Below are 25,642 nucleotides of genomic sequence, written 5' to 3'. Positions count from 1 at the left end.
GGTCTGCCGTTCGTTTTCGCCTACGTTGACGACTTGCTTGTGGCAAGCTCATCCCACGAAGAGCACCTCCAACATCTCCATCAGCTTTTTGAGCGCCTATCAGCAAATGGTATCGTCGTCAACACTGCCAAGAGCGAGTTCGGAGTACCATCACTTGATTTTCTCGGCCATCGCTTGGATAACAACGGCATCCGCCCTCTTCCTCACAAAGTGCAAGCCATCATGGAGTTCCCCAAGCCAGCTTCAATCACTAAGCTGCGCCAGTTTCTAGGCCTGGTAAACTTTTACTGCCGATTCATTAGAAACTGTGCTATGCTGCTGGAACCCCTCGAGCGCTTGCTCTGCGGCAAACAATCGTCAACTGCACTGCCCTGGGACAGCACCACAGATGAAGCTTTCAATTCTATCAAGCACGCTTTGGCCGATGCCACACTGCTAGCTCATCCCAACCCCAGCTATCCGCTGTCGCTCATGACGGATGCCTCCAGCTCTGCGGTCGGAGCGGTACTGCAACAAAAAGTAAACGGTGGGTGGCAGCCCCTTGCCTTTTTCTCAAAACGCATGACCCCCGCACAAACACGTTACAGTGTTTTCGGTCGTGAGTTGCTCGCCATATTTCTAGCCGTGAAGCATTTCCGGCACCTACTTGAAGGCCGCTCGTTCACAATCTTCACTGACCACAAGCCTCTCACCTACTCAATCGGCCGCTCTGAATCATTATACACTCCACGTGAGGTGCGCCAGCTCGCCTTCATCTCAGAGTTTTCAACTGACATACGCCACGTCAGCGGCGTTGACAACTCACCAGCTGACGCTCTCAGTCGCGTGGATGCTATCACACGCAGTCGCTCCAAGAGCTCTATCTCAACATCATTTCCTTTCAACCTCCAAGAATTGGCTACAGAACAAGCTAGTGATTCTGAGCTCCGTCACCTACGTGACGCATCAACATCTCTTCAGCTTGAATTAGTTACCTTTGAAGATGTGCCAATTGTTTGCGACACCTCCACGGGCACACCTCGGCCTTACCTAACCACCTCTTTCCGCAAGCAAATATTTGACTCATATCACACTCTTGCACACCCAGGCATTCGCACATCTCAAAAGCTTGTCTCATCACGCTTCGTCTGGCCGGGCATGAACGCAAATATCAGGGACTGGGTCCGCTCGTGCGCACCTTGTCAGCGCGCGAAAGTTCAGCGGTACCCTGTCCCCCCTACAAAGCCTTTCTTGCAACCCGACGAACGTTTCTCTGTTGTGCACGTCGACATTGTCGGCCCGCTACCTCCATGCCAAGGCTATCGCTATCTTCTGACATGTGTCGACCGCTTTACCCGCTGGCCCGAAGCGACACCTATCCCCGACATGTCTGCAGCTACTGTCGCCGCAGCTTTTGTGTCCATTTGGGTATCCCGATTTGGCTATCCAACGAAAGTTGTCACTGATCGAGGCCGGCAATTCGAGTCATCCCTTTTCACGGAGCTGCTTCAACTTCTCGGAACAGCACGCTTGCGAACTGCCTCCTACCACCCTCAAACAAATGGCCTCGTCGAGAGATTTCATCGCCATCTCAAGGCAGCACTCACAGCGCACGGCTGCCCAAACAAGTGGGTTGACAGACTTCCGCTCACGCTTCTCGGAATTCGATCTGCCTTCAAAGAGGACCTCTCCTGCGCTACTGCGGAGCTTGTTTACGGCACCTCGCTTCGCCTGCCAGCCGACTTCTTCGAAGAAAAGACCCTCACCTCCTCTGTAACAGCAAGCGAGTACGTCGACCAGCTTCGCGATGTGTTCCGAAACCTCCGTCCGCAGCCTACACGTTTTAACAAACCCCGTGCAGTGTACATCACTTCAGACTTGCAGACAGCCACACATGTTTTTGTGCGTTACGGCCCCGTGCGCGGCTCGCTTCAGCCCCACTACCTCGGGCCATTCCCCGTTTTAGAACGTTTTCCTTCCAACTTCGTCGTCGACGTAAATGGGAAACGGGATACGATCGCGCTTGAGCGACTCAAGCCAGCATTCAGCGAGGCACCCGCGCTTAATTATCTCGCCTTCCCGGGACATGCGGACTCCGCCTTGCAAGTGCGCGGTTCGTCACCTCTTCGTCGCGTGCACTGGGCTGCCACTTGTGCATTGTGAGCATCGTTCGTCGCTTCCGCTTCCTCTCTAAGGGGGGAGCAATCTGTAGCGGCGCGGCTGCGCACCACCCCCGCAGCCATAAACAACTCCGCGGGGCGTCCCGCGGGCCGTCCCGCGGGCCTCCCGTAAGCGGACCTTCGCGAGTGTTGGACACCAGGCACACGGACACATGATCCGACTCACTGTGCCGAAGGTCGTGCGCGAGCTCCCTTTTCTTATTACTTTGTTTACTGCTTTCCTTTCGCACTAGGTCCGCGCACCGCACTTCTCTATGCTCCTTTTCCTTCTTTTCTCCTCTCTCTCTCTAAAGCCCTCGCCACTTCAGGCGCGCTGCGCGCGCCCGCTCAATTCTCTCTTTAGACAGAATAAACTAGACCTTGTTACCGAAAAGACGTGTGTCCGTCTCGTTTACCACGGCTCTACAATACTAGTGCTCATCATCAGCTATCCGGCCTGAGAACATGTGCATGGACTAGACTGTCTGCCATAGAATCGGGGTTTGGGTTTGCAGGTGACCAGCCATGCGAGTGCCTATTACTGGGGGCAACAGTGAAAGCTCAAGACCAGGCATAAAACTGAATTAATTCAACACAGCCTAATCTGCCAGTGTCATGCTGTGAAGGCCATATGTGGCATCTCCACTTAGCAGCATTGTGACGATGCATGACAGGCAAATGCAATGCATCTTTGCAGCCATAGCGATTGCAAAATTTCAAGCACAACACCGAGCAACAGTCTGTTTTCCATACTGCCAGTGTTGTAAGCAACATTCTTATGCAAAAATCTCTAAAAAAAAAAAGCTTTCCATACTATCAGTGTTGTAAACAATGGAACTAATTTTTTTGCAAAGGTCTGAAAACAAGTTTTTGAAATATCGGTGTTGTAAACAATTAAAATATTTTTTTCTCTTATGGCTCGTTCTTTAGGCTGCCCAATTATATTCAAGGCATTCTTTCATGGTCCCCTAAATGTCTCAAAAAATGGTCAACAAATCTGCGTAAATTCACCTCCAAGCCCCCAGCTGGCAAAGCATTCCCATGTCATCAACCAATAGTTGGTATCATTGATTGGTTAAGAAAGGTGCACACATCGCTGTCAAACAGTTATCAAGAAGACTAAAGCTTAAACAATACTAGAGTCTGTGGCACCATGGTAGCTTGCTGCAGGCCACGAGCCCTCCTCACCTGGTCTTGGCCCTGGCCTTGGGGCCCCAGCAGGGTTCAGGATTCACCTGGTACCTCAGCAGCTGCTGCTCCCGTGACGAAGGATTGGCATCGGGATGGATTGAAAAATTCACTGGTGAACTGCACAACAAGCCCCATCACCCCTGCCTTGTGAGACTGATTGCTTGTCCTCTCAACTCCTGATTTCTCTGTTAGTACAGTCGACTTCCATTAAGTCAACCTTGATGGGACCGACAGAACTGGTTGAAATACCCGGCAGGTTGAATGAAAGAAATGGGGGAAAAGACGCCCAAACACACTGCAGTTTCATTTGGCAGAGAGAGAGAGAGAGAAAAGATGCAAAGAGAGGCAGGGAAGTTAACCAGAGGTAGTTCCCGAGGGGGAAGTACGGGGATAAAAAGAGAAAGAGAGCGGAAGGGGGAGAGGGAGAGATAAAGAGAGACGAGAACAAACAAACCGCATACACTACAGAGCGGTAGGAGGCAGAGTTCTTAAAGCCTATCGTGAAGCCCCGTCGACCGCAAGAATCTTAGTAGCACGAATAAGACCTTTTGCACGGATATTCTTAGGAGTACTGGCCTAGACCTTTCAGTTCTGATAGTGGATGATTATCCTATTGGTACATGACTCTGCACATCACTTGCCCCTCGCCACTGTAGCACGGGCAGACACACATAATGTGTGTGAGTGTCTCATCAATTGGCAACATTTACCTGATTCAGTGTACCCTTGAATCTAACATGCACCAAATTTTTAACAGGGTAAATATAGCGTGCCTCTGATTCAGGCAATCAGAAAAAGTAGAATCAGTAGTCTACCTTCACGGAGTGAAAATGTATTTACACTTAACTCTTTGACGGTCAATGACGTAAATATACGGCGCCGCGAACAAGTCCGAAAATGGTCGATGCCGTATATTTACGGCGTAGTCTGTACGTTTAAAAAGCGCGCCAATTTCCTAACTTTTTCTTTTCTGTCATGTGTTGCGACTATGTCGGGATACAGGGAATTTTTTTCGCGCGCCTCTCTCTCGGTTTTCGTTGCATGGTTTGTTTTAGCGCTAGTTTGCTCCAGCGCGTATATATACTACCGCTCGTGCATTGGCGCACACGCATGGGGGTGGCTGTTTGGATTTTGTTTCGCGGCCGGTTTCGGCTTTTTGCACTTGCAAAAGTGATGGCTATCTCGTTACTAATCGCTCAAAGGGCGACCGCTTGTTTCTCGCTCGTTTAGTGCTCACAAGGGTGCGCATAGGAAGGATGCCGCCGTGCATGCGTTCCTGCCTTTTTTTTTTTTTTTCAGGACCCGCGAGAACTAATTGCCCTAGCTGGTCGGTGATAAGATGAAGATTAGCGGAAGTTTGTCACATGTGTAGCTTTTATTGATGCGCACACAACCAAACAGTTTTCTTGAGTGCGCACATCTTCATAGTTCGATTACGCTATGGACGTACGTATTAGTGTAAGAGCAGGAACATTTGAGACTTGAGAAATAATCTCATGTGCGGATTTTCAAAGCCTTGACCTATGTGCATAAAAATGCATCAAATTTTTAATTCTGATATGTTTATTTCCTTTTTTTATTGCTGTTATTCATGAATGAAGACTGCATATATACCAACACAAAAGATTTTTTCTCACTTTACGGTCGCCCTAGAAAAATTACGGTAAATTTTTTTCGAAATCAGGCCCTAAGAAGAATTGGAATCTGCAATAAAAAAATCGACCCTGGGTGGTCGTATATGGCGAAAAAAAAAAACGGCCTCAAAGGGTTAATGTCTGCTGTCGTCCCTCAGACAGCTTTTTATTGCTGTCTGTGGACTAGTACAATGCGTCTTCCTTAGTGTGGTCGACTGCATTTGATGTTCTACATAACGATTCTGCAACAATTACAAACAGGATGGTAGCTCACGCCTGAAATAACCACTTCGATAATTTATCTTATGATGCATGTAAGTTTCGAGAAAAATATGTGATGCAACATTGTTGCAGTCAGCTTAGCATGTAAAATAGTTTATTTTTTAAATTGGCTATCATAACTAAATAATGAAAGTCACTTTGCCATCTTACACAAATAAAAATTTAGCTTTTTACTAAGGTGGCGATTTGGGCTTGTTGCCAATTTGTAATGACAATGGTGGTGAAACTAGCTATGATGGAAAGCTGTTGAAACACCGCAAATGTGATTACAGCTTCATATCTGACTGCAAATGTGCAGGCAACTTTCTCAAAAATTTTCTTGGTAATAAGGGCACGTGTTGGAACCAAGTGAATACAGTAATCATGCATCGGTTGCAGCTGTTTTCACTTTGAAAATGTTCCTAGAACAGGGTAAAAATAGGTATTTTAAATGTAGGTAACATACGGTAACATCCTTTCGCAACTGTCTCCAATCACCACCAAAACATGCTGCAGCATTGGGGGTCACCACCAAGGTAAGTTGCATTCATGCTAACCAGTCAAGTTACAATTATCCAGCGAGGGCCAATTTCATTATTGAAAAAGCTACATTTCAGGCCCATAGAAATGTGAATGTATAGGCAATAGCCGAGATTTTCGGTTGTGATAGAATTAACAAAAAGATGAAACCAGCTCATGCTTTGTTCTCTCCCTTCATCCGTTTGGTTTCAGCGCTAATTTTCCTACATGACTCCGTACCAACTTGCTCAGCTCACAATCATTAAAAAATTTAAAAATTAAAAAGAGAACGGTAAATTAATGGAAACATACTCTATTTTTACGCAGGTGGCAAGCTATGATAAGCTACAACTCCAACCTATACTGACAGATTCTATATACAGCCAACGTCCAATTAATTTTTCGGACTTCCTTGGGGCCACGAAAACGTTCGAAAAATCGGGAAGTCTGAAAAAACTGATACATGCCCTTTACTGCCGCCCCCCCCTCAATGGCTCAAATCGCCACAAGCACGTCCGAAATAGCTCAGAAGGCTTGTCAGTACTTATTAGGCGTATTTGTGCTCGTACTGCGACAGGAGACGGTGAGTGAACGCGTGCATAATTAAGGAATACATATCGTGTCCCGTGACAATTACCTTTTCTCTCTCTTGGTATGCTTCCCGGCAATACTTCGCGTATGCTTCACCGCGTAACACTTCTGGAGGCAACGCTGACTTTCGGGAGCCACATTATGACGCGTTGTGTTTTCCGAGCTCCGAAGCCATTGGCGAGGATTACAAAGGCGGAGTCGGCGCCACTGGTAAGAGCGGCGAATTGTTTTAATGGAAAACATGGTACCGAACAGCAAGCTTGGTAGCGAACGTTGAATTAGCTAGGCTTAGCGTTGCCGCGGTGGTGCAGCAGATCTGCGTGTGAGAGCGCCGGTTCGAGACGGCGAGATAAACAAAATGGCGGCGGTGGCGTTTCGGACCTGCAGTCAAGGCAAAAAGTCCGGAAAATCGACGGCGAAGGGTCTTTTTGTCAGAAATTTCAGACGTTTTTATACACTGACTTTATGGGGTACCGTGGCGTTGCCGCGAAGGCGTCCGAATTATTGGGCATGTCCGAAAAATCGGTCTTTGACTACATCCTTCACAGTCTAGTAGGAAATCCTGTGCAAAGGTACTGACATCATTATTGTCCTTGCCTTGACTTACAACAGCCACACATGTAGACAGGTGCCTTACTTTGCATTGGCCTTTGGTAGTAAATTACGAGCAAATTTGCCTGGATTTCGTTTATTACAGCAATCACAAAAGCCGTTTGTAACAAACGACATACCTGGGCTTCGTCCTCATGATGTACTCTCCAGGTGACCCTTGTTCTAGTGGCTTGTTAGATGGGTTCTGCAGTTTCTGCATCATTCAGAAAAGACATGCCTGCTCACATTTTGTTGTTCTAAGAACAACCAAACACATGGTACATTCAGCAAGTCATTTTCGAGCATTGCAGAACACTCTGGCTGTGCACGTTATATTCGACTGGCTGAAATGAGTGCTCAGAACACACAAGCCTGATCCTTTCAGAGCCCGATCCTGCAGCTCAGGTCACTCGGAGGTACTCTTACCTTCAATCTGGGACTGCGACCGAGATCTGGTGGAATTCCTGCCATGTGGCTTCTGCAGTTCCTGCTGCTGGCGTAGCACCTGCCACAGCGGCAGCAGGTGGGTGCATCTGTGCCTGTGCACCTTGTTTGTTTACAACAGAAGAACTGGCGTGTTTTCCCTTCTGGTCTCCAATTGCTCCAGTGAGCATAAAAACGTTTGGCTCATGCACGTTTTCTGACGTGAGCGGGCTTCGCATTGTTGCAATCCAAGTCAAAGTGCGCTAGAAATCAGCCAAATGTACCAATTTCGAGTGATGCTACTGAACAGGCTCACAAACAATAATGTGGGAATGAGCATATGATGGATGAACTATGGGACACACAATTTTCAAAGTAAACAAGCACAGACATCAAGCATCTCTCCCAAATTTGCAAAAGTGACATAAATATGCCTTTCATCTGCAAAAGTTGCAGAGCCATAGTAAGATGCCATAGTACTGTAACGTTAAGGGATAAGAAAAGAGCAGATTGGGTGAGGGAACAAACGCGAGTTAATGACATCTTAGTTGAAATCAAGAAAAAGAAATGGGCATGGGCAGGACATGTAATGAGGAGGGAAAATAACCGATGGTCATTAAGGGTTACGGACTGGATCCCAAGGGAAGGGGAGCGTAGCAGGGGGCGGCAGAAAGTTAGGTGGGCGGATGAGATTAAGAAGTTTGCAGGCACGGCATGGCCACAATTAGTACATGACCGGGGTTGTTGGAGAAGTATGGGAGAGGCCTTTGCCCTGCAGTGGGCGTAACCAGGCTGATGATGATGATGATGAGTAAGGTGGATCCAGAAGTACTGCAAACAAACATTTCTTCCACCCCTCTGGAATGAAAGCAGCATTTCCGTATGGGCACAATGCCTGCACTAAAAGCACGTACCCAAGTTCGAATGATGTCCCACACAAAATCCATAGGCGCGTCTGTCTTGATTGAGTTTTTGCATGCGTGTGACAAAGACACGCGGTGGCCGGCGTTAAGCAGTGCTGACCTGCACAAGCACAGAATAAGGGACAGTCACTGTGATGCAAACCTTATGCTAATCCCCCACATACCTGAAGTGAAGCATGCTTGGTGTTGAGACACGCAATGTGGATGCCAGTCTGTCCAGCAGAAAGTACAGGGGAACCTCAAGCTCCTGCAGATGGTCAAGAATACCCATAGGCACTCATGAGAGATCAAATGCCTTTACAGAATGAACTCCTAACCAAAGTATCACATAGGTAGTGTTCACACTGTCAAGTCACAGAAGGTCGCTCAACCAAGTTGGTTGCAAATGGTTGCTTTGGTCGACATGCGACAAATTTTGTGGAGTCGCTCACTCATTGATTCTTCAGCTCAGTAAGTAGCGTAGAACCGAACCGATCAGCAGTGCAGGACTAGGTCATCGGTATGCGCAGGCATGTCTTTATTTAAAACTTGAATGCTGGCCTCCAGGCCTAGGCTCGTCTCACATCTCCTACATCAAGAAATTTAGACCCCAGTCCATGATATAGGATATCCATATCCATGGTACTATAGGAAAGGAGCAAATTAAAATGGCGACCGTGAACCCCCTTACGGAGGCCATCTGGGTCAGCAGATAATATGAGTCCTTGAGGAATGTGGCTTTTTTGGATGTATGTTGTGGTGGTTATTTCACTTGATGATAGTTGTGCAAGCAGAGATGAACGGGACCGATTGCGAGATCTATCGGTGCAACAATGGAAAGGTAGCGCTTGGCAGTGTGAACACTGGTAGCTGTGAGTAGCTCCTTGGTCACCAGTCACGGTCAGTCTTGCAATCTCTGTCGGTCACTGGTATGAATGCCACCTTAACAGACTTCCTAAAGAACACCAGCTGCCATTTACACTTAGTGAGTTTTTTTAGTGCTCATGACTGGTAGAAAAACAAATCACACTGTTCTTTCTAAATGGGATGCTGAATAGAAATAACAAAAGAGGCTAGACTCTATTTCGTCTGTTTATAAAAGTAGAGCTGTTAACCTTGCTTTTCTCAATTCTGTGCCCGAAGTTCTAAACTGGCATCAGTGACATCATTTTGACATCATGCGTTTCACAACAATTTTGTATTTCTGTTGCTCTCGTGCAGGGAATGTCTACAAAGGTTGCCTGACTGAGTCTTTGAAAACACAACACATTTATTTTTTATTAATGCACAATTAAGTAGCCTCGGACAAAGGCTGTCAAAATATATGGCGTCATAGAGGAATGCCTGCAGAAAGTTCACGCTTGTATGACTGCCTATCTTTTATTCTGATGTCCTTTCCGGCGTGCAAAGTCTCCACTCGCGCGCTCTGGCAGCCCGTGGGTATGAAAAAGTGGAAAATTAAAGAGAACCACAATCAGGCTGACTGATTTGCAATTACAGAAAACACTTGAAAAGGAAATAATGTTGTCATCCACCCAACAGCAGAATGAAGCTACAAAGGAAACATTTACGAGTTTCAGAGAGAAAAAAAAAAGCAAAGTTCAAGAAAAATTCGTCCTGGTCTGAGGACTGAATACAACAGCCATACTGAGTGGTTCCGTGCTTCGGACTGTTGATTATTTCGGCCTCACTCAGCGATCTGCCAGACTCCTGGTTAGGTCACTGTAACTGCCTGGAAAAGTCGTTAGTCCCAGGTTCGATAACGAGATCAGGATGGACTTTTATTTAATAGCAAAGCTTTCTTGCGGAACCTGCACAGATTTTATTTGTAGCTTCATGCTATACTGTTGGGTCGACAATAATATTTCCCTTTCATCGCCATCATGCAGACATGCGCATAAATTTGATGTCAGTAAGCATTTCTTTTCAAAGGATATGTCCCAAACTCAAAGAGGACACCCTCACCTCGGCTAGCATGTGCAGGATGCCCAGCATCCTCTTGGATGTTCCATAAAGCTCAGGACTCGCAGTGACACGGCGAATCAGCTGCTGGACGAAGTTGAGATTGTGCAGTGGATTGATCCAAACAGGTCCGCCAATCTGAAACAATGGGAGAAGAGAAACCACAAGGGTGCAATTCTTCTTATAGAGGAGCACTGCCTGAAGGGCACCCATTATTTGCCAACAACCAGCAATTCGATCAGACACGACTGGTTAGCTCTTTCTAGAAGTAGTTAAATCTCGTTATAACAAAGTCGCATCTGACACAATAAATATTTAGACGGGGTAAACAGCACATAAGACGAGGGCAAGTAAAAGAATGACAACACACTTGTCCCCGTCTTACGCGCTGTTTACCTAGTCCAAATATGCAACACCAACTATACTTGCAGACAACATTCTGAGGCTATGAAGAGAATGCTACGGAGGCAAAGCACATAGAAGTGAGAGGGCTTCTGAAAAGAGTCCTGCGTTTTCATCCACGTTAATTTAAGCTGGGGAAGAGAAAACATACACACCTTATTAGCAACAGTTAAGTAACACAAAACACACAAGTGAATGTAGAAGTTTACTCATTTTTAAAAGTTTACTTATTTATAACAGAAAGTTGTCTGTGAATTCAGCTCAACGTTGATCCCTCATACAAGATTCACATTCCCTTCAGATGCCAATTAATGCCGTCCATTGAAAATTCAATTTAACCACATTTCTTGCATTTTCAGAATCACAAAAAGTGCACAGCTTCGGGGCAGATTAAGAATTTTCAGCTATTCAGTGAATTTTGTCAATTATACAGAATGTGGACTCTAAGCGAGAGCGCTCAACAGAAACATCAGATATGAGAACATCAACACTTTCATGCTTCACATACTTGAAAAGCACCTATTCAAAGACTTCAAAAATATGCCTGATGTAAAACATAGTGAAAAGCTATGAATGAAGTGAACCTACCATACAATAACATAGTGATACCGAAAGCAAACACCCAGTCGTCTATCTTTCAACTTATTTTTCTAAAACACGTTGCATATATTATTCAATGGAACTGGCAAGATTTGCATGGTGTGGACTCTTTCTGCAAGACAGTTCACTTCTAAAGAAAGCGAAGTGTCGGGTGGGGCATGTCCGTGCCCATTTGGGTAACCAGTGGGTGACTAGCAGCGTGGTTATGAACCCACATCCTCCCACAGCCGAGGTGTGTGCTCAACCACAAGGCCACGGCTGCGGTGCTGATCTATTCAGAAGTGTTTCAAGATGATGATTTCAACATTGTTTAAATTGGTGCTTTCACTTTTGAAGCAGTATCTTGGCGCAGACAACTGTACATGCAGCGCTTCAAGGGGATATCTAATATTTGTTATAAGCATATATATTCATTACACGCTAATATCAGCAAGAAAATTTTTAGATTTACTTTGTTATATATTTTTGTCGTATCATGACTTGAGTGCATTGTGCAAGCACACAACAGGAGTAGACAAAGTGGCTTGTCCATTGGTTGCAACCTCTCGAGACAAAAAGAAGGGACTCACATGGTGCTTGTGGCCACAATGTGAGCAGGTAAGACCAACGGGTGGACCGACAGCTGGACTGAACTTGAAGCTCCTGTTGGAGAGGAGAAAAGCATAAGAACTAAATATTCCGAGCCGTAATTATATTCAGCATTTGTTACATGCTGACGTCGATGAAAAAAGTTTAGGTATAGGTAGTTCAATATATCCAATATTTCATTATATCTGTGTTGTAACAGTGAGGCTTTACTGTATAAGCACAAAAATCCAAACAGTCTATGTAGTCACAGTGCTGCCTTTTGTCACTAACAAAGCTGTCAGCCCACAAGTGATTTTCCAGCACAGTGCGTAACAGAGCTGAAACAGAGACCCCGAGTGAGCTTTGCACACGTTTTGCATCTCGAGCTTACAGTGGCTAAATGGTGCCCTGATATACGTGTCATCAAAGGACTTTTCCACTAAGGAGTTGATAGTGTCGCTATAATCCATGTGACCCCGCTCAAGTACCTCCACAAGAAAAACAATTGCACCTGCCATCTTCAAATTACACTGGTGATTGAGGCCTGGTCAAAATGTTGAGCTTGGCCGTCAAATTACTGACCTTTTAACTGAGATAACTGCAGCCCATCCTCAGGGCTTCGAAGTTCTTTTCCGTAAGGAGAGGCTGCTTTACGTTCATAACCCCTTCAGGCGCCAATAAGGCTTGTATGTTGAAAATTTAGATTTATCACATTTTTTGCATTTTCAAAGTCATAAGCATATTGCTGGAAATGAGATTATGAATTATCGATTCCGCAGCATGTTTTGTCAAATTTACAGAATGTTGACTCAATGTGATAACTCTCAACAGGAATGTCAGATATGAGAACATCTCAACTATTTGATGCTTACAGCATACTTATAAAGCACCCGCCTAGCCAACTGAAATATATACTGAATGTAAAACATAGTGAAAAACAATAAAAGGAGAAAAGTAGTGAACTTGCAACATGAAGACATCGACACTGAAAGCGACACCCAGGCATCTTACTAATAAAACATCTTACACATAGTATTAAAATTTGCAGCGCATGCCTGATGTTTGCAATGCACATACCATTATTTTCATCAGTGCTTTTGCTTTTGATGCACTACCTTGGCTTGCACATTGTGCACAGACTGCCAGAAGGGGATAAATAATATGCTCTCCTCAACACAACCACAAGCAGGCTTGCCTGTTTTCCCTCTCCGTACAGCGCCCCAATTGCTGGAGGGAAAACGTCTCACAGCCACTGCACTGGTACACCAGGCCGAGCTTGCTGCAAGGGAACGGCACATCGTCAGCTCAGCAGCTGCTCGCTTTGCAAAAGACATCTGGTGGAAAAAGTCACACCTTGTAGAGCGCTTGACGATGGCAGGTCCAGTATACACCCGCACAAACACCCTGACATAAAAGTCGACACTGATGGCCAGCAGTGGCACGGTGTAACGGCCGTAGCGGTTGGCATGGGATTCGATGCTCTGCAGAACTATACGCAGTGCCTGCATACACAACACAGCCAGAAGTGAAAATACTTCGTGCAGAAGGAAGCATTTGCTAAAAGAAACTTTTTCACTGCACTTGCCTAGAAAAAACAAAGTGCCAATAAGAAGAATTCAGAACAAAACCCTACGTGTTCAATCATGTAACACTCTCTGACGCATGCAGTGTTGAACTTCAACAGTACATTTTAATAGATGGAGAGACTATATCATTACCCAACAAGACACTGGGCCCAACATTACAGATTCTTACTATGTTCAAGTGTATTATATATCCAAAGTGTAGAAGTTCAGGCCAATTAGTGCAGCAATGTCAAGGATAAAATAGTGCTAACAGACAGGACAGAGAAATAGAAATAAAGTCTCATTAACATGAACACTTCAGTTCCTTAACAATATTTACCATGAAGTGAGTTGTTAGTTAAAATAAGGTTTGCTGAAAAAAAAAAAACTAAGGATATATAAGCGAAAAAAAAAAAGAAGATGAGAAAATCTGACTCTTGAAGTGCACTACTTTTGTCACTGCTATGCACAGGAAAGTCCCTATGCATTGTGAAACACCTAGTAGACTATGAGGGCTGCGACAGCAGGCTTTGCATTGACAGAATTATGAACGTCCTACAGGTGCCTTCATTCAAAGAAAGCAAATCCAACAGAAAGGTAGTGCAGTAGGGACAGCTATGGCTTGCTGACGAAGTTACCTTGTACGAAAAAAGGCTGCACTATCTTCGTGGGCTTCCGAGTACAGGATGCCAGTATGTCAACAACTTAACAACATAGAAGGCCCAGCCTTCACCTCCAAAAACATGTACTTTAAGAGAGCATGTGGGTACTGAACCTATCACGAGTGCCACAATGGAAAGGACATTGGCCGGTGTGGCCATGCCAAGAGCAGCAAGTCTCACCGCCACTTGTTCGCCGCACGCATTTTATTGCCAGTATGCATGAGGCTTTTGCATTTCATTTGGAATAGGTCCTGTCCATAGCGGCATTGTCCATATTAAGGAAACATAAATACAAGGGTTTCTGCAGGTTTTGTGCTTTTGTGTCCTGTTCATTGTCCGGACAGCGAGTTTCAGTACTAACGAGGCAAAAATCCATTGGAAAAGTTTGGTGCCCGCAAAAACATCAACCGTTGAGCTGTCATATATATAGTATAGTGCAAAAAACTAACACAGAACTTAGAAAAAGACAGGAAGTATGCTTAAGATCTGATGTTCATTGTTTGTTAATGTTGCTTTAAATGTAAGTTTAGCAAGAAGGCCTTGAGGACTACTGTCACCAGGGTGCTGACAGCGCTGCTGCATATGCACTCTAAATTCAGTGAAACTGGTTTACAGTAATACCACGTTATAAATAAGTTGAAGGGGGAGTCAGAATTATTTTCTTATATCCATTACTTCGTTTATCTACTACTGCATGTACTGCAATATGAATCTTTATGGGTAGTTCAAAAGGGAATTTCACTTAGTTCGTTACACGTATCTATTATTTCGTTGTATCCCATTTTGTTATAACGAAGTTTGACTGTACTGGTTTGTTCAAATAACAAGCTTGCCTTATTTCTAGCAGAAAGCTGACATGACACTTGACGTACCATTTCATGGCAGCATTTGGTCTTGAGTGAGACAGCGCCATACTTTGCACGGCAGGTCTCGCTGCTGTTTCCACACAGGATGGCCATGTCTGTGCACGTCACCAGAAGCAGTCCTGTGGGCAGACACAAATCCTCATTAAACAAGAGCTGGCACAAGGTGCACCTGCTAGTTAAAAAACAGCACTAGTAACTTTGATAAAACGTCTATGGCAAGTATTAGAGAAGTTTGTTGTATGCCTAAACATGAGGCAACCACAACTTCTGCGTTATGCATGTGATACTTTACCAACTGAGATACTGTGGTGGCTGTTCCCTCCCCTCCCGCTCATTTTTTGGGAGGTATTACAGCAGATGTGCTAAACGTAGACATGCGAGCGTTAACCAAGGCAAATGCTGACCATTGTGGTAGATGTGGAACATCCTTTCAACCACAGGTGTCACATAGTAGGTGACCTCAGGAACACACAACTGGTCGAGGTTGGGTTCAGTACATTGAAACAAGTAGTACTAAAGTACCCAAGAAAGTGCACAGTAAATCTTTCAGTTGGTAGAGCAGTGTATCTGTCATGCAGATGTTAAGGGCTCAGCTTGAACTGACAGCGATTTGTTTTTTTATTTCAATTGCCTTAAAGAAGTGAGATCAGTCCCAAATTTATCCCTCGCACATAACTAATTGTACATTTTTAATTTTCCCCTTATAGTTTCCTTGCTTTCATGTGGTTGATATAAAAAAGCAAGCCACTCAGTTCACCTTATTCTTTTCGCTTAATGTATGCATACAGATGAATGGAAGCATTACTTTGATGCTACTGTCGAAAACATTTTTTAAAATCTGCCACTCAGAACAACAAAAGGGTGCTCCATTCCTGGTGCTGAGAGGAAAAGAAATCACAGAGGCACAGGAGGCCAAGTGTTTTCTTCGAATTGCATCTGCATGAGAGAGGCTGCCAGAGACTCAAACTCTTCCTCACAATCGAAAAAAAAACGGTTGCAGCTCGAACTAGAGCTTTCCATACCTACGTCCTTGCCTGAGACGAATAAACATTAAAGGAACGCCACATTTCGCAGGGTTGAAAAGAGCCGTAGTCATAACCGTAGCTGCCTAACTATGCACTACAATTGTTAGTACCTCGGCAAGCCTGTGCTGCGTTATCACCAATTTGGAAAGCTTGGGCCGTATAGCAGCATAGCATTCCTACCTAAATGACAAGTGCTACATGTCTGTGGTGCATAATGGACAAAAGAAAATGCCTGGACGAGAGACCCTTATTCATGGTACAAAAAGAGAAGTGTGCATGCATGCAAATTCCTTCTAGGGCCATTCTAAAAGCCAACGGCCTTGTTTACTGCGTCATTTAAGCTATCTAGTATTATTTCTGACAATTTTTCTCTTTGTAAACTGCAGGATTGGTGCATGATGTAAAGAAGTAAGCCTGACAAGTAAAGTACTTGTGGACTTGCCTTTTGCCCTCACCACCTAAATAGTGCAGAATATGTACGTACCTTTATCTTGCACAGCCTGCACAGCTGCGTCCAGAAATGGAGCCGGGCTTCCATATGGATCAAGGTCGATTATGTCAAATCGATTCGTTTTGTGCATATGCATTAGCAGCCTGTCACGTGACAATGCAAACAATAAGTGTTATTAGGATTCTGCCAGGCCTTCAAGTCAGGCCCACATGCAAGCAAGATTTTTCTCAGAAATAAGACATCAACAGTTTTGTTTGCATGTTGATTGGATTACATTACACAAACTAATAAGCACTTTCAAGCTGAAGGCAATCCACTAGGTGTTAGCATATTGTAGCACATCATTTTATGATGAATTACTGACAATAGCAATGAGACTAGTGTCATTTTGGATGCTATTATCAAAATCTCTCAACCTTAAGATTTAAAAAATTGTTACAGTCAAAGCCGAAAAATACTACTGAAAAATACTGATCATTTTTATTACTTCAGATGTTGACTGTTTATAAATAAAATATCCAGACTGTTCTTTAGAGTTGCTGTGATTAGGCACTCTGCTTTACAGTCACAGCTAGTATAATCTGCAATGTAGACAAATGCATATTTATTACGTTTATCCATGGAATATTTGTGTCAATGGCAATCGAAACTTCTTATACTGCCATTATACATTAGTTCTATGGATATGTCCAAATAAATAAGCAGGTCCAAGGAATGGGGCTCTGCACATTCAAGTAGCGATTGTATTCATATTCTCTTGAAATAAGTTTTGCCCTAAAAAGGATGCAAAAAGAAAATTTAAAGTCACTGGTGTCATTACAACAGCAGTAATCAATCTCCAAAATTTGGATGTATTATAATAAACTAAGTTAGCACAAGTTTATGAGGTCCATTGACCTCAGTTCCCTTTACTCGATGGATTTTAAGATCTTATGGGTGTCACCTGCGACCACTTCTTAAGACCTTCAATGAACTTACGAACCAGTGACCATCAGAAGTGAGATGATGATGATGACCGCGCCGATACTTCGGACCGTACAAGGTTCTACGACGCCTTAGCGACGTCAACTATGAAGTCGTTCCTGACAGCCCATCCTGCTCGAGGTGCCGTCAGGACCTGCCTGAGACTGTGCACGTGGTGCGCATGAAACCTTATTTTTCTGAATGACATGGACACTCTCTAGTTTGCTGGACACCGGATGCTACCCGCCGAGCATCAGGACGATGCTGCTTCTGGAGGGGGGCAAATGCCGCGACGCCATCTGTGCCCAACAACGTTGACGATGAAGACGACGACCTCGTGTGTGCAAGCGAGGGCTTGTTGCAAGCGAGGGCGTGTGTGCAAGCGAGGGCTTGCAAGCGAACGCTTGTTCTAATTGCCTAGATTAAATACTGCTCTCTGCCTTTGTCTCAAGTGAGCCGTGACAATATGCATATAAAAGTACTGCACACAACCTTACATAATTAGGAACTGCACAAAAAAACAACAGCAGCATCAATTTCAGATGAAACTAAGCAGAGGACCATGAAACTGAAGTACACATTGGCACATGACACATGCAATGTGGTGCACGGCTTTCATAAACATAAGGTTAATCAGTGCTCAAGTGTGTGTAGTACTGGTCACGGTCACTGCAGTACAAGTGCTATAGAGGCACATCATTAGCAGTACGCTTTGATTCTACACAACATAACTGCAGCACAGCAAATTTCTTTTTTTTTGTTTGCTTATGTATTTACACTCTTAGCCAGAAATCACCACACTTGTGCATAAGCATGCCTGCCAACCTGAGAACTTTAAGTTAACAAATATAGAGAATGCTGTGTGTTGTGGGAAAGAGTGGAATTTTTTTGTAGACGTGCCAACCCTAAAAGTAGAAAAATTCCGTAGTCAAAGCCTAAACTAAACATTCTTTTTAATGCCTAACATGCTGACCGCGTACTTAACAAATGCAGGTTTTACGCTGCAGCTATGCTGTGAACAAGCACTTTACCCTACAGAAACTGCAAGAATGATTTGTGCAATGTACAAAAAAAAATGTTTGTGAACTTTTTCATATATTTACAGAATGGCAGCCCAAATTTTGGTTGCCTCTATTTGTTGGCTCTAAGAAATGGTGGCACTTCTGCTGATAGGTCCATATAAACGATGAGGTCCAAAACTATTGGCCCATGAAAAATTGGTGGGCAACTGTATTTGCATATCTTTAAAATGAACTTTTCTCTAAATTGGACACAAATGACAAATTTTAAAACTATAGATGACAGCACAGCAATCGTAAAGATGCTCTAAAAATTGGGCATTTTACGATCAAATCGTACCAGTCGGCGGGTATGCTGTTGCATCTCAATGACGCCCTCTCACAGCTACCAACCAGATCAAGGCACAATCAGAACATCCCCATGTCAGCAGAAGCCTCATAAGCCTCTTTTGCATCCATGAACTTCCATTTGAATGAAGTTTTTATAGAATGAATTCTGGGGTTTCACTTGCCAAAACCACGATTTGATAATGAGGCATGCCATAGTAGGGGACTTCGGATTAATTTTGACCACCAGGGGATCTTTAATGTGTCCCCAATGATCAGGACATAAGCGCTTTTGCATTTTGCACCCATTGAAATGCAGCCGCGGCGACCAGGATTTGATCCTGTGGCCTCATGCTTAGCACCGCAACACCACAGCCGCTAAGCCACCGTGGTGGATAAGTTTTTATCTGTTTGATAGTATTGTGCCCTCTGGTGTGATGGAACCACATGTAAAGGTGCAGGTAAGAAACACAGGGACATGAGTTCATGAGCCTCACTAGTGAGATGGGACGTAAATCATAAGGTTCAGCGAGGTCAACATGACGTACCGTTTGCCTGTGTACGCCATTGTGCTAACCCGATCCATATCATACCAAGGTGAACACAACAAGCTTTCGGAATGTTGTAACAAGTGTCCAAAAGTAAAACAGCACTCACGCTGCTTCATCACGGTTTGGCACAACAATGTGGCCAACCTTGTTGTGTTCAATATTAGCCCTCATGCTTTCCACAGCCTGTGTGGAGTAGTCGTTGGCCAGGATCTTTCCAACACCGCTGATCTCCAGTGCATAACGTATGGAGCGCAGCCCAGATGCTGCCAGTGCCTCAAGGATGGTAACCTGCAAGGCCAAGTCAGACTCATCTATTGACATTCACCATTGCCTTGCAATGCTATACCACCTGCATTTTTTTTTTTTCAGTTCAGACAGCTGAAAAAGAAAATAATAATCTTTGACAGTGTATAGCTAACAGTGCCTAGGCAGACATGACTTTGCTACTGCTTGGCTTCAAATTCGCAACTGGAACATGTTTACGTAATTGCAGCATACTACAAAAGATGGCATGAGTGTTGTGCAGTTAACGCCACCTAATGGCGGGGTTACTTGGCACTAATGTGAATAATGAGTAAGATAATTAGTGTATCCTCTTAACTAACCACCTGGACATACAATTTAATGTGAAAGTAACATTTGCTTTTTCTGGTAATCCACCTCAACTGGCCAAATCTCGCTAAGTGCTACAGGCGATTAAAAAAATTGTTTTAACTAAAAAAAACATGCACACGTTATACACTGGGAGTATTGAGAAAAGTCACAACTGCTGAAATCAATGAGCTGCACTGACAAAACGCTAACACTAGAGGTAAGTTCAGAACTGCTTGGAGCCTAATCAGGTAATCAAGTGCTGGAGGCTTTTGCTATAGTTAGCTTGGACAATTATACTTGGCAGACTCAGAAGCACAAACAAAATCTCTACTGATCAAGCGGGAATCGGGTCTTAGACCAAGCATACTTTTAAATCTTTATTCTTGGAATTATGGTGCTGAAAACTTGGGAATATATGTGATTTTATGTGCTTAATTCAAATATGAGGACAATATCAGGTTAACAGCACCTGTTACGTTAATTTTTCTCTTAGACCCTGTCTTTCTTGCACTACTCATTATGCAGTTACTAACTCACCACACTCGTAAGTCAATTTTCTTTTATCTTATTTGGTTTCAATTTTATGCAAGCTTCCATAGCCTAATTTTCTGGTAAAATTTGCCATATATCAGTTCCTCTGATTTTGCAAAACAGGGTATCGAGGCTTCTGCATGATAAAAAAAATGCTACAAGACCCGCCTTATTGCTCTGTCAATTCTAGAACAAGAGTTGCGAGACTTGGAAGCTGAATCCTGGAAATACACTCTTTTGAGCAAGTCTTCCAACACTCATTTTCCATCATTTTCATCCTGTCAGTTTGCGTAACGCAGGAGAGTTGGAAACCACCCACTACAGTGTGGACATTTGTATCACGCCAATGATAGCACATCAGGCTACTGGTAATGCATCATGTGCATCATATTGCGACATTCTCATAGAGAAGAATTAATTTATTTATTCAAGACACTATAGGTCCCTTACAGGACCAAGACAGGAGACAGATCACCACATGACGTGTTCAGTGGTTACAAGAAAAATGCTATACATTAAGTGCTGCTATGCGTCGAAACAAGCACAAGCACAATCAGAACACAAAACAATTGTAGCACATTAACTTCAGAATGCCACTTTGACAAGGTCCGGATAGGCAAAAGGGGGACAAAACACCGTCCCACAGGTAAGCCACGGGACAGCGGGACTACGTAAGTAATAACAGGACATGTCCCGACTAAATCAGGACGTCTGGTCACATCAGCCATGACAGCAAATTTTCGAGCTTGAATATGCAATGCATGTTAATCCACACAGATACCATGGCAAGCTGGCAAAATTTAAGTGCATTTGGCGTGGTAGAAAATTTATATTTGAGTTCTTCCATGTCGCAGTTGAACTGTACAGCACTCTGGCAACAGTGAGTGGTGACAAAATGAATTGGCACCACTATAATCAGCTCCCTGGGGTAACAGGAGCCGATCTTGAAAGCCATGCTTTTGTGTACTATAAACACCAGAAGTGATTGCGGGAGCTGGAAATAGGTCATAACAGTCATGCAAAGTTTTGTTTTGGCATGTGCGTCTTGGCAGTTTGCTGCTGATTTTTACAGCGCGAGGGAAGGAATTGAGGGCAAAACTCAGTGGTGACGCCCTTGCTGCGCCGTTGGGTACCAGATCATGCAAAACAAAACGTCTGACGTGGTCTAAAGATGTTTTAATGCTGACAACACAGCAGTGGCCCTTCATTTCCTGAAATCACACAGTCCATGCAAAATATTGGCCGCTGCCGATGGGAGGGATTAAGAGGCAACAATTTGAAACGGGAATTTTCGGTTAAAATGTGCACTGAGAGCAATTCTTTTATGTGTAAATCCATAGTTAGCCCTCTACTCCCAGTTACAACGATAAACTGAGAATAGTTGGACGAATGTGTCAGGGCCCCTTCAACAAATGTGTTCAGTAACTTCACAGTACGATTTTAAGCAGTTTTTCTGTTAAATAGAGCTGTGCAGCACCATAGTGTATATAATTTGTTGACACGCTGCCTTCAGATGTAACTACCAGGGTTCCATGCCTGTCCTAATACTAACACTGATGCATAACTGCCATCTCTCCTAATTTGTCTAAGAAACTCCAGAATTCTGACCACTCCTCCCAATTGTATGGACACGGCCATAAATTTATCGACAAACAGCCTCAACCCCATCTCGAAAAAAATAATATAACAAATGCGTCAGGCAGCTAGCTGAAGTCAGATTTAAACCCAAGTTATTTGTTTGTAGGCAGTGTAGGGCTAACTTAGTTTGCTTAAGGCCGAGACGTGTTGAAGAGTGCACGTACGGCAAAGGTCTAATATGCGGTGCATAGTAGCCAGTTCTCAAGTCAGCTTCACCTCTGTACAGCGGTGTTATGCAATGAAAAATATTGCCCCCTTCAGTGCCACTGATGACAGATAGGAATGTGAGGACCATACCAAGAGAACATTTGCCATTATCTGTGTCATTTTTTTCCCTTCTGCATAACTAACAATAAACCGTTCTGTTCGTTTTATAATATCCGAGAAAATAAACCCGACGCTGGACGTTTGTCACCTCAGAAAAAAAACGGACACTGAAAGGGTTAAGAGTGGAAAGGGGCCTCTGTCACAAGATACAGTATTTGTTCCTTAATTATATATGTGCACACGACCCTTCTCCGATCACAGTACGGTCACCAAGGCGTACGTATAATAACTTTACTGGCTGCCATTCACAGGCTGCTGTTTCTGACCTTGCTGTGGCCAAGCAAAAAGAGAGTGAAATTTGTTTCTTCTTTTGTCGTTACCCCTCCTCAGCAAATCTCTTGAATTTCGAGGAGCCCTGGTTACCAGGCATGCTGATGTCACAGCTGTCATAGCTGCTCAGTCTAGTTTCAGCTTATGACTTAGTCAAAGTTATTTCTGCATTATTATAAAAAAACTAAACTACCTTATGCATGAAAGGGGGCAGTGAATGACTTCACTGACATGGCTAAAAAGTTCTGAAAACTGTGACAGAAGGAACATAAGAAAAAAAGACAGACTTGCTTTATATGCCTGCGGGTCTACATTCTGAGCTGTCTTCTCATTGGCCAACTCTTCCCTTCTGGTGGCAATGAATTCTTGTATGACTGCAATGCTGGGCACGGCGGAAACAAACACAACAATCAGCACTCACAAGAGTCAGTAGCTGTGGCTGAAGAAATTAGAAGCACGTGCCTACAAGATGTCAGTAAACATAGGTTGCACATGAGGTAAGTTACAGTCATGCATCCATTATTGCCAGGTACATTCATTGCACTGCCAGTGCTTGTTTGCAACCATGAGGCAAATCGCACACACTGTGTACGCTGCCTTGTGTTTGCATGCTGATGACATGGCGAAGGAGAATTTTTTAGGATAGTGTACCACACACTTTGATAAACTTGTGAGACCGGTATGGGCTCGGTACAGGAAATATCAGTGTTGACCCATATCAACATGAGCTTACTGCGAGCTGTTATACCTTTATGTGTTTAGCATCCAAATGCCACACAAATCCCCATTGCAATGGCATCAATGGGGAGTGGGAAGGTCACAAAGCTCAATCCTTTGAGGATGTCAATAGTTCATTGTCTGCTGCAATGTGCTTGGTAATGGCAGCACCGTATCCCAGAGTTATACGCAGTGACATGCAAGTAACCTATATATACACTAATGCCGCAAAGGTTTGTGTGATGCTGTATGTCTGTGTAAGTGACACTGACACTGTGCGTAACCATGTGGTGACTTGACAGACTGTGTGACAACGCCGATGCTAATAGTCTAATTTTCTACATTCCTCCCTGGTAGATCCATCTCACCCCAATCACAGCACATGTGCACCTTCCCTGTCAATGCTTCTAGTACATTCCACGTTCCACTACACTGGGTCGAAGCGCATTGCAGGGGTAGTTGGTTTGTCATGATTTACAAATGGCACCAGATAACATGAAAGACAAATAGGGAGACACCAACATGATTACAAAGTGCTTATGATTGCCTCAATGTTCAGGTGCCACTGGAAACCTAGCGGTTTTTCAAACATGTTGAACAGGTAGATGTGTCCCCTGGCCTGGTGCTTAGCTACTTGTGTGAGTTCTATAAAGGGGGCCCTATAGCGATTTCTAGGAACCACAGATGGCATTGTTGTAGAGCATCCGCTACGGCTGACTAGAGCTGCTGCAGGCTACCTACCGGTAAAATAGATACAAGAGGCGGTCTCAGCCAGGTGTTTCGCCCCCCCCCCCCCCATTATATGGAAGCTCAACGCTTGAAAAGGGGCATCTCTCGTGAACTCAAGGGCATTGCAAGGCACGTGTGATTATTTTGATGTCTCCCTAATTGTTTAACATATTTTTCTGCTGCTGAGGAAAATTCCAAGGCAGATTTTGCCTGCAAGTAATTAGAGGGACTTGTATCACTTCAACCTTGGTCCTACTGCAGAATGTTTATTCTTCACTTCGCTTCTTGCTCATTTCGAGTTTTAATCCGGTTTGTCAAGGTAGTGAGGAAGTAATGGTAGTCAAACGAACACAGTTCATCTTCGGATTACAGCTGCAGCTAAGGATTATGTGTCGACGCCCCCCAAAGAATGTCACTTTTGCTGCAACGGAACCGCGCCACCATCTGACACCGCTAGAGTAAAAAGGTGCCTTTCACTGTAGCGATGGCAGATGGCGCCACCGTTCCGTCGCAAAAATCAACGTTTCTCATGTCACGTCGTCTGCGACGTACGACGCACACTTTGGCTATACTGTGAAGGAAGGAAGGAAAGAAACTTTATTTTTCAAAAAGAAACGTAGGTGAGCATAGTTGGGCCTTTAGTCCAGGGCTTCACTGGCTCGAGCAGATTGCTGGGCTTGGTCCAGGAGAGCCACTTGGCTTTGCTTTCCCTCGTCCACAAGCCATGCCTCCCACTGCCTATTTAACATAAGTGGATGTAATATGTGAAGGCCTTTCCAGGCACTCCCATGTGATATGTTGTAGTGTGGGTTTGTTAGAACACCATAGACAGACGTCCTGAAATCTAGTTGGGTGTTTATTTTACTGAGTTGATGCAGGTTGGGGAAACTTTGTTTGAATGCGTTGCCAGTCCCTAATCTGCTGTCTGTCAACGGCCTTGTGTGGATGACCATACTCTCTGCGTTCCTCCTGCTGTTGTAGAAGAATGCCATGAGTGCTTGGAAGAAGTCCCGCGCTCGGCTCGGCCGCAGCTCGGTTGTTGAATCCTCGAGTTATACGGTCTGCCGCAATGTTACCCTCTAAGCCCTCGTGAGCCGGACACCAAATAATGTCGTGGTGTTCTGTCAAGGTTTGTCCCAGAATTCTACGTACCATTTTGGGTACCGTCCCTTTGAGAAACAGGCGACACACTGTCTGCGAGTTGGAGACTATGACTGCCAATTTGTTTATGTGTTCCGCGTCTGCAATGGCCACGGCTATTGCAGCCGCTTCGGCCACACATGTGGATCGAGTTACGACTGTGGCCCTTATGACACGTTGTTTTTGAGTGACTGGTAGCGTGTGAGTCTCTCTACTGGCTCTGCTAGCATCTGTGTAGTACGCAGTAGAACCTCTCCCAAAACGATTCCACAGGGTTGCAGCTCGTGCTCATCTTCTACCTGCATGATACGTTGGGTGCATATTCTTTGGTATCGGTGCCACCGTGATATGACATCTCGTGTCCCTGTCCAGTAACACTGTATCCTCGTCGCAGTACAGCGGTCATGGCATGAAGCCCAGCTTTTCTAGAAGTGCACGTCCCTGGTTCGTTGAGCAGAGCTGCTCTCTTTGAGCTATGAGGACCGC

General features: G+C 44.4%; 1 protein-coding gene across 2 annotated transcripts in view; it reads right to left on the bottom strand.

Annotated features, from left to right (window-relative positions):
- Positions 1–25,642, bottom strand: part of Trm1 (tRNA methyltransferase 1) — a 40,401-nt gene that overhangs the window by 13,013 nt on the left and 1,746 nt on the right. For both annotated transcript variants that reach the window (XM_072290052.1, XM_055067727.2), the window contains exons 2-13: positions 22,862–22,952; positions 19,317–19,498; positions 16,384–16,493; positions 14,881–14,993; positions 13,135–13,283; positions 12,977–13,060; positions 11,784–11,856; positions 10,216–10,350; positions 8,436–8,518; positions 8,263–8,371; positions 7,066–7,139; positions 3,327–3,446 (exon numbers count right to left, since the gene is read on the bottom strand). In XM_072290052.1, the coding sequence (XP_072146153.1) occupies positions 3,327–3,446; positions 7,066–7,139; positions 8,263–8,371; positions 8,436–8,518; positions 10,216–10,350; positions 11,784–11,856; positions 12,977–13,060; positions 13,135–13,283; positions 14,881–14,993; positions 16,384–16,493; positions 19,317–19,498; positions 22,862–22,952 (1,323 nt within the window). The remainder of the gene's footprint in view (positions 1–3,326; positions 3,447–7,065; positions 7,140–8,262; positions 8,372–8,435; positions 8,519–10,215; positions 10,351–11,783; positions 11,857–12,976; positions 13,061–13,134; positions 13,284–14,880; positions 14,994–16,383; positions 16,494–19,316; positions 19,499–22,861; positions 22,953–25,642) is intronic.

The sequence above is a fragment of the Dermacentor andersoni genome, chromosome 8, assembly GCF_023375885.2.
Source record: "Dermacentor andersoni chromosome 8, qqDerAnde1_hic_scaffold, whole genome shotgun sequence".
Classification (NCBI taxonomy): Eukaryota; Metazoa; Arthropoda; class Arachnida; order Ixodida; family Ixodidae; genus Dermacentor; species Dermacentor andersoni.
The sequence above is the reverse complement of the archived record's forward strand: the minus strand, read 5'-3'. Positions and strand labels throughout refer to the sequence as shown.